Source organism: Amblyomma mixtum, chromosome 5, assembly GCF_055824585.1.
Source record: "Amblyomma mixtum isolate Tamu chromosome 5, ASM5582458v1, whole genome shotgun sequence".
NCBI lineage: Eukaryota > Metazoa > Arthropoda > Arachnida > Ixodida > Ixodidae > Amblyomma > Amblyomma mixtum.
The window spans coordinates 79336916-79346715 of NC_143016.1; the positions used below are offsets into that span (position 1 = coordinate 79336916).

The 9800-nt window shown below is 48.7% G+C and overlaps 1 protein-coding gene across 1 annotated transcript; it reads right to left on the bottom strand.

Moving 5' to 3' along the window:
• Positions 1-826: 826 nt before the first annotated feature.
• Positions 827-7731, bottom strand: LOC149342766 (sulfotransferase ssu-1-like). Its single transcript, XM_089545236.1, has 3 exons — positions 7588-7731; positions 4762-4952; positions 827-3951 (listed from the first exon to the last, which is right to left on the bottom strand). The coding sequence occupies exons 2-3, from the start codon at positions 4944-4946 to the stop codon at positions 3189-3191; spliced, it is 948 nt and encodes a 315-aa protein (XP_089401362.1). The 5' UTR covers positions 4947-4952; positions 7588-7731; the 3' UTR covers positions 827-3188.
• Positions 7732-9800: the final 2069 nt, after the last annotated feature.

Consider the following 9800-nt stretch of genomic DNA (forward strand, 5'->3'; position numbering starts at 1 on the left):
GGCCTTAAGAAGGCGGATGAGCGGCTCCTTCTCCGCATTCTCACCAATACATTGCTGTGCCCGGCAGCGCTAAAACATTTTGACCCCTCCTTTAGCGGCAGCTGCCCACACTGTAGTGCAGTGTCTTCTGACACTTATCACATGGTGTGGGCCTGCCCCTCCAACCCCGCTATTCCCCTCATCCCCAACCCAACTCGGGAGGACTGGGAGGCGACCCTGCTCGGCTGCCACGACTTACAGGCCCAACAAGCCTTAGTCGGGCGCGCCCGGGCGGCGGCAACCGCCACTGGGGTCCCATACTAGGGACCTCCACCTAGTGTTTGTAAGGATCGGTCCCTTACGGGCTGATCCAAACATACCTCCTGCTCATTCGTAATAAATGTTTTCACCACCACCACCACCTTGCCCTTTGAACGCAACGCTTTTTGAGGAAAGGAAATGGAGCTGTAATTCTCTGCGTCATCTCGGTGGACACCTGAACCGCACCGTACAGGAAGGGAGGAAGTGTAGTGAAAGTAGAAAGAGAGAGAGGGGCCGTGATGAAGAAAATGAAAATTGTATTTGAGAAAAGGAAATTAAGCAGTAACTGTCTCACGTATCTCGGTGGACACCAGTCGAAAATTGTATTTGAGGGAAGGAAATTGCGCAGTAACTGTCTCGCATATTTCGGTGTACACCCGTCAAAATTCGCGCGCAGTGACGTCACGACCGTTTCGACCAATCTGAAACGCGGACAAATTTGTTAACACGTCTTGACCACAACAGTTTGAGCCAATAAAGGCTTTCGACTTATATCCCCTTGGCTGCGCTATGTATTTCGCTTGGATGGATGGAAACAACTTTATTACGCACACAAAAGAAAAATCTTCCAAGGGTGTCCCCTACTGGTCCAGGAGTCCACGGGCTTGTGCTTCACGTAAAGCCCGATCCACCAGCATTTCTGGCCGGCGGGCTGAGCGGTCCGTAAAGCAGCCTCCCAGGAAGAACGAGTGGGATTGGGGGTAGTGCCTTTGTGTGGATCTGTGTGGATCTGGGCACGCCACAGTGTGGATCTGGGCACGCCACAGGTGGTACAATCAGGAGGAAAGGTGGGGTGTTTCGCTTATGGGTGGTGCACATTGCTAATGCCCGGAGTAGGCGCGGCGGCACTGGCGCCGGCGACGAACGCAGCCGACTGCGATGCGTCTGTGGGCCCGAAGCTCTTGGCGTTCCTTAGAGCGTGGAGTTGGCTAGCAGTAGACGCTGCGGCGGCGACGAACGTTGCCGGCTGCTGGCCGCCAACTGTCGTTCGGCCGCGAAGTCAGGACACACCGACATAGCGGGGAACGAACGTACCGACGAGGTAGCTCGAGGGTATACGAGCCGAGCTTCCTCCCAATCGGACGATCTACCCGACCGAGTCGGCCCTACGTACTCAGACATTCTCAACTACTATAAGGGGGTACGGATCCGCTATCCGCCGCCTCATCCTGATCTAAATCAACTAGAGGCAGTGTATTGGCGAAGATTGCAGACAGGAACATTCCCAAACCTGCATATCCTTAGCAAGATTACCCCACGAAATATCGGGACACTTGCCCGTGGTGTGGCAGCAAACCATCGTTGTACCACATCACGTGGGAATGCAGTAAGAACGACAGCTTTTGCAAAGACCCAAGTGCAGAACAGTGGGAGAGCCGGCTCTCCAGCGGCGATCTGGGTTGCCAACAAGGTCTGATCCAGCACGCCCAACGAGCAGCGAAGCTCAGCGGAGCCCTGGAATAGGGGCACCGACCCTGTGAGAAGAAGGAAGATGGACCTCTTCTTTCTCGTCTGCTACTAGCACCTTTCTAGAGCAATAAAAGTCTTTCCTACCTACCTACCTAGCTGCGGCACGCTGAAGAGGTGACTTGGTGCCCCAGCGTCCGAAGTCTTCCATAGCTATACTGAAGAACCAGCGAGCAGGCGCCACTTTTCTCTGCACCCTATAGCGATCACCGCAGCAAGGCCTGCAAGCTCTCGCAACTTGTATGACGTCAATCGCTTGCCGCCGTTCGCAGGTGGTCGACCGGCCGCAAAGTTGTAGCTGCGGCGCGCTGAAGAGCCGACTTGGTGCCCCATCTCTCGCTCTGGTATGACGTCAGTAGTCGCATGACCGACCACCGACCGTGAAGGGTAGGCTGCGGTACAGCGAAGAGGCGACACCTGGCGTGGTATTGCTTTCGTAATAAAAACTTGCTCGCAAGCAGTATACTACTCTGAGCTCGATACACCCGCAATTCGCGGAAGCAGACACGACACCACGAAGCTCAATATGACTTAAGTACCGCCCGTCCTAATGTTTTATAATAACGTGATAGCGTTAAGGCAGAGGTGGCTTTGGTTAAGGCCCCCGTCGTTCAGAAAATCCGGCTCGTCGTCGGCGGCGTCGGCGTTGTGAGCGAAAAATCTCCGGAGAAGCAGCCTAGGCGGGCAACCTCGGTCACGCGACATTGTAGCATCATCACAATTTGCTTACTAGATTGTGAGCAAGCTCACCACTGTGGCAGGTGACAGCTAAATTAATGACTGGTCGCGAGAAGTTGCCCAGGAGGGGCACATTGGTCGCACAAGACCGACCGGTGGCAGCACCTACTATCGCGGGGCCATCGCTTAACTGCTGCGCCACTGCGCCAGGAGGGGTACGAGGACTGCCAGGGATCTATTAATGTGAAGTCGAGAATGACCAATTCCGCATATATGGACGTTAATCCACTAAAGCTATTGCGTCATACACTTAAGACGGAGCATAAGTGTCCCTTCCAATTTTTTATTCAATCTTTTTGTTCAGTCTCAAGTGTGTTTGAAAAATTCTGACATGACAACATATTTTCTGAGAAAAAATTTGGCCGTCAAAGAACTTAATAAACAAGTAGTTGTTCCTGCCGTGATTTATTTTAGGTAAGAACAGCCTTGTTTATTATACAAATATGGTAGTATAGCGTTTGCATTACAAATATAATACATGACAAGAGCGTATGTGGTGGAAGTGCTAAAAGACAATGATTCGAGGTGTTTGTGAAGATCGCTAGGGCATCTCAGGTGAAGAAGCGGGCGTTAAAAAGCTGCACCCACGCGCCCTTCGTCGGCGGGCGATGTGCAATCACGATTTTATCTACGTAACGTTCTAAATACTAAGTAGCTCTTCTTGAAAGCATTCCAGTCTACATTCAAGCAATCCCACCAAGGTCCATATCACCCCAGATCTCTCGGATCACACCAGCTGCCTGCTTCCGCGCAGCCCACTCGCGAACCATGTCTAGATGGCGCTGCGTGAAGTGCGACTTCCAGTCCCCCACCACACCTTTCCTCACTATCCCTGTGCCCTTCAAATTGCCGACGGGGGTCTTGGTGAACCGGTGAGCCGCGTCCAGAAAAGGCTGGTCCTTCTCGGTCAGTCTGTTCAACACGCTTTTGTCGATGTAGCAGACTTTGGACATGAAAGAGACACTGCTCTTCTCAAAGACCTTGCGGTACACATCTTCGTCCACCTCCAGCATTCGGCGGTACTGTTCCCCCATGAAACCCGCCAAAGACAGGACTGTGGTCCTGAAGTCTTGCTTCAGCTGTTCGTAGGTGAGGAAGAAAACGTTCTCCTCGTGGCGATGCGGGTACCACGAGAGGAGATGGTCGAAGTAATCTCCGCGTTCAACCTCCCCGCTGACGAAAGCCTCGACGAATTCGTCGAAGGTGCCATCCTGGAATTCGTAAACGGCACCTCCTCGCACGTAGTAGTAGAAGGAGACGCAGACATCCAGCGGATTCCGGATTAAGTAAATAAACTTAGCCTTTGGATTCTTGAGCTGCTGCTCGTAAGTGAAATGTGTTTTAAGAAATCGTGGCGGCTGCATTTCGTTTAGATAACGCATGCCCGTCAGCTCCGGATATGGACACCATCGGTGGAACTCGGCGTAGTTGTCGGCACTTTCTCCCCTGAAAAGAAAGAAATAACGCCCTTTATGTCTAATTTAAAGAAGAGGGTTTTGCTCAGCTGTAGTAAGGAAAAAGGAACTTTCACACTCCGTGAAGGCCAGAAACATTGTCTTTATGGTTCGGTAAGCTACATGCATATTTGGACCGTGGTTGGTTGGACGCCCATACTCAAAGGAAGCTAACACAAGCTGTGGTTCAAAGGAGCACCCATGAGGAATCTGAACTCGCTGCTTTACCGCGGGAACTCGATCCACACTTTCCGAGAATTCTTAGAAGCTTCGAATTATTGCCCTGTGGGGCCTATTTCTAAATTTTAAAGGGGATTAAACGACCCGGCTCCCGCCATTTTTTGAAATCACCGCAGAAAGTAGGAGTCAACGAACTTTTCAACCAGCCCCGTGGCGGCTTGACGATCTGCCATCGGCGGAGCGATACGCACCGATCGGCGAAAAAAAAGAGTCCAGGCTTATTTCTATTTCCGTGGGCCTAATTTGCAGCCATGTAGTCTCCGAATGGATCTATTTATTCACGGAAACCTAAAAAAAAATGAAATTAAAGCGAAAGTGAAGCCGCCACGCGACCGCCTGAAAGACACTCCACTCGTTAGTTGACTCCTCCTACTCTCAGCGGCGAGTTAAAGAAACCGGGACGTTTAATTCGACTTAAATTAGGGAAATCGGCCACATAGCACAGTAATTCGTAGTTTCTAAAAATGCTGGGAACGTGTAGACCGAGTTCTCGCGGTAAAAATACGAGTTCAGATTCCTCTTTAATGCGCCTTTAATTGTGTGTTGTATATGTTGTGGATACCTGTGAAGAATCAGCTGGATGATCTGCTCCAGCCAGTTGTTCCCGCACTTGAGGTACGACACCATCACGAGGTCATCATCCTGAGGCCTGTAGGCGCGGATGCTGCGCACGTTCTCCGGCAGGTACGTCTTGGAATACTTGAGGCCGTCTATCACCTGGTAGGCGGGAAAGCGTCTCGGAGCCATAGACTACTGCAAAAGAATATGGATTAAATTTTAAGAATTAAATTAAATAAGTAAATTTTATTGCCGCAGCGTTCGCAGGTGACAAAATGTTTCAAATGAGTGATAAAGAATATCCACAAGGATGAATTTTTATCCACAAAGCGTAAACTGCAGACTGATGTTTTCCGAAATTCGTGCGACAATTTAGTGTTTCATCACCCGCTGCTGCATTTCGGTTCACAGTAAGCTTTGTGGTGCATGCTGTGAACATGTCCTTCTTCAAGCGTCATGTCAGTTTTTTTTTTGTTTGATGTTTGCATTCACGATACTGCACCGAAGAGATATATTTTGCGTGCAGCCAGGTGTGACGAAGGCGTTGTGAAGGATGCATTTTTTGAAGCTCGACTATACATTTTTCCCTGAGAACTAGTCTGCAGCGAGCAGCCGAATACACAAACACTACGGAAATGAATAGAAAAGCAGACAAAATGCAAGTTTAAGTTAGACAGCACACACAACACAAAGAAAACAACAAACCTTGTTTCCATTAGTATTGAGGGTCATTCATGGGGGTACATATTAGCGAAACTTTTTTGAGTTGCAGAAGACATTTTAGTGGTTATATTTCGTAGTTTGTACGTGGTTGAGGGTCATGATCGAGGCGCTTACGTTCGCAAATATGTGGCTGGGCTGGTGCATGAGCAGGTGGCAGTACTCACGTCTGTGCTGCATTTAAACAAACAGGTTTTAACGGATGATAAGGGTCTAATTTACACGTCGGAGTATATGTTGTTGCTACCAACTCGTAGAGGTCTCAAGCATTTGCATCGTAAAATGCTGAAAATTACAATGTATAAATTATATTCAGAACAGCTGCGGTAGAGATGCAATAAGGAAATATTTCTTTGGAATTCATTTTATTAGCCTTAACTAATTGTCACCCGTTCCCATTTACACGAAAAGAACAAGGGAGGGGAAAGCTTCAGGGTGCTTGCCAGCGTTTCCACAAGAGGACCTCTTTTCATCAGGGCAAAGCGTTCGTTATCGGCGGCGTTTGAACAGGGCCTTCACTCTGAGGGGAAAGGCGCGGTGATGGGGTGGGGGGGGGCGTGAAATGTGAGGGGGGTTACGAGGTGGGGGGGGGGGGGGGGCGGGTGCGAATCTTGTCAAGGCATGAGGCAGTTAAAGAGGATAAACTAGTTGACCAGAAAAACGGTGAAAAGAAATACGCCAACTAAATAGAAAGGAATCTGGGTGGGGTGGAGAAAGTTGAGAGATAGCGAATATGGTCTGGGTGGGCTATGTGCACGACGTAACAAATTTTTACACCATGGCTGTGCATCAACGCAGCCCTTCCACACCCAGTCCACATAGAGGGTTGAGAGTTAGCGAACGATGGCTTCAAGAGCTCTGTGGCCACACTGCCCTTGAAGCCATCGTTCGCTGTCTCTCAAACCTCCCCACTCCCCCAGATTCCTTTCTACTGAGCTGGTGCATCTCTTTTCACAGTTTCCCAGGTCAACCGGTTTCCTCTTTAGCTGCCTCATGCGAAGCTGCAGTCTTATAGGGCGAAGCAATCCAAAATGGCGCGAATTCTGAAATGATATTCAAATTTTGAGCCTAGCATCTTTGAGAAGGAAATTCGAGACAAGAACCAAAATTCGTCCCCTCTTGTGCGTTCAGAGCAGCAGCGGCTGCGAGGACTTTGGCAAGCCACTTCGAAGTTAAGAAAAAGAGCTTTGAGAAGCGGTGGGGATTCCCAACGTGAAAACAATTAACCACTGGAATTTTTGCAATAAAAATTGCACCATATGAGGTGCTTTCGGGTCGCTACTAGTTCACAATTTCCGCGTTTCAGCGGCAGCTCGAAATCGGGCTAAATGAAGTCAGATGCAATTTAAGTTAGTTATTCATACATTTCACGGTAGCTCTATGCGTTCTTGACTCTAACAACATTGCTATAGGTTTTTTTTTCTCAACCTCAACCTGCCATTTTTCTTTTTTGTTCACATTAACTGCAACGCTGAAGATATCCTGCAAGCGCACGGAAATAACAGCAGTAACAGTGTGTTGGCATAACTGGAACATTCTCTATACCCTGGGTAGCTCGCAGTATGCCATGCAGGCTGGTTTGTACAGATTGATTAGAGCGGGGTTTAAATGTACGTCTTGAGGTCTTTCACATCATGTGGTACCTTCGACTGTATGCTATTGAGCCCGTGAGGTATTAGACTGGCACTAATTAAGGCCGTTATAATTAAGTGAGTAGCAAAGTGCATCTCGGCGATCGGTGAGTACGTGAACGACAGAATGCTTGCGTCACGTGACATTAATGTGTCATGCGGTTTGGTGACATTTGTAGATCACGACATCTGGTAATATGCTGATGACATCAACTGCAGTGGTTGACAGCACCGATTAAAGCTATCACGTCAGACCCTTAAAGGCGGAGCTTAGGTATTTCGCGAATTTGCTTTAAGCTTCCATTTACTTGCAACTGTCGCTCCTGGTATTCTCAGCATTACAACCCGACTTTACCGTTGCTTGAAGGAAGCTTCGGGTGGTCATGAGTGGCGTGCTTATAGAGGCCGTTGAAATTAATTTTGTTCCCAGTGGCCTGTATTCCAGAAATGTTTGAGAATAAAACAACAAATCTACTTACGGAATTGGCGCTTTCCGGCCGCAGCTGAAGTTTACCCACTAACCGGAGGCGTAGGGGCGCAGCTTCTGAACTCTCCGGAGAAGCTGTGACACTCTTATTGCTCTCAACGAAAGCTTATATCTGTGCAGCAATCGGAACTCTGCGATAACACTCGCGGTCGTAATCAGTCCACGCCATTTTCTCCGGATATGGTGAAGGTTTTGACGTGGTGGTGTTCCACTGCTCGCGTACTTGAAGTTATCGCTTAAGTGGCCGTGGCTGAAACGAAGGCATAAAAGTGATATTGTCTGGCTGATTTCGACAGCATTTAGTGCTTCACGGCGAGTCGTAACGATCCTCTTCCCGTCTTCGAAGTCGTAATCAGCTCCGCCGCTGGCACCTCCAGCTTTTGGCACACGAGACACAAAGCCATGTACCAGGCCTTTATGCTAAGATAGCGAAGAGGTGCAATAAAATAAGTGCGACTTTCAGAGGGTCAGCCCCGTTGCATATTATCGTCTCATCGTCGCCTTTATTGTGGTCACATATAAAGCTCCCACAGAAAATTTCGAACAGGCAAAATGCGGCGCACTTTGAAAAACTCGGCTTGTTACTCTAACGTCTTGTGAAAATCTGTTGCACTGGTTTTGCAATATTTCTACGGTTTCGTTTATATTAAACATGTTCCAAGGATAACTGCTGCTATGGCTGCTTTTCCCCTGGAGTAGAGCGAAGAAGCAAAACTGTGAGCGTGGCACAGACCTGTTTAAGGCCAATGAATAACGTGCACTACGTCTAGCAAATCATCACTCTAAGTATGCCACCTTTTTAATGATTCGGCTGGCATCAAACTTTCTAGGCTGGGAACGATTCAGATTTAATTCTCGGCGTATTGAGGTGAACATCGTCCAGCAAACTCGGTAGAATTGACTGAATATGAAGCCGAGCATGGAGCACAACGTGCGCGAAATATTCGGAATTTTTTCCTTCCCAACGATGTGATGTCGGAAAAAAGAAACACACAACTGCCTGGACTGAGATTCTAAGGAGCGCCCGCGGAAAGAGAGCAGATCAGTTTTCCGATTCCTCCGGACACTCGGATGTCGCCTCAGTGCTGCGCGCGATGTGTTCTAAGTGCTATATCACTTACTATCGGCTAAATTATCGCCGTCGTCATCTTTCTTCCGATTGTTATGCGCTTCCAAATTCTCGGCGCCATTATTTCAGCCACCGTGGTAACGCAGTAGAACAGGATGAGTTAACAGAGAAAGGCTCGACAGTGCCACTGTTGTCGACATAGTTGAGCCGTTTCATGCATTACGCTAAGCATAAATTTGACCATTGTTGGTCACCTGACATCATACTTTCTTAATTCTCTTTATAATAAACTAATGTTGAGGAAATGGGCGAAACGACAAGAGATTCGGAGGTTTGGGCCAGCGCACAACGCTCCCATTCGCCCTTTAATATCCCCCACCTAGAATGGAGCAAAATCTGCAAATGTTGTCAATAATGCATCGTTGTTAGCGCTTAGCAGTCCAGGGGTAGGCATGGCACCACAGCAGAGGCTTTGCTCTTTCGCCATTTCCGTCGAGAATAAGCAGTCTACTCAGGAAAGTAGTAATACATAGCGCAAGCCTTATATGTTTCTTCTGTCAGCGTCGAATAATAGCGCGTAGCAAGGAAATGAAAGAGAGGTGGCGCTGGCAGATCGCAGGTGGGTGTCCGGACTAAGCTGTACCAGGGAATGCAAGCACACCGCGTTGCTATCGTTGCAAAGCTCTTAGCTCCTTCCGAGGAATATCAACTCTGAGTGAAAGATAACCAGAGAGGACTTTCGATTGCGCAGGCCTTTCGTGCCGTGCTGTTTACTGCTTTGCGCCACGGAATACGAATTCTCTGCCTGCATCCAGGTACCACAGGTGATAACAACAATTGTGCGCGTTTCGGGGAAATGTGCCGCAATGCATCCCATGGAGTAACGCCTGTTCTGTGCACGTGGCTATCGTTATTTTCGCCGTTTCAAGCCGCGAGTTGCTGCTCACCTACTTTACTGTCACTGCTAGGGCTTTCGTCATCATCATCATCGCTGTGATGACCCGCGTCGAGTCCATTGCGGGCAAATGCTCTTTCACAATTAATGCATTACTCGTGGTTAGCTTTTCCTGGGTCAGTGTTCTTGTTGCAAATATTCTGATTGAGCACATGCCGTGCCTTTGCCCAGCATTCATATT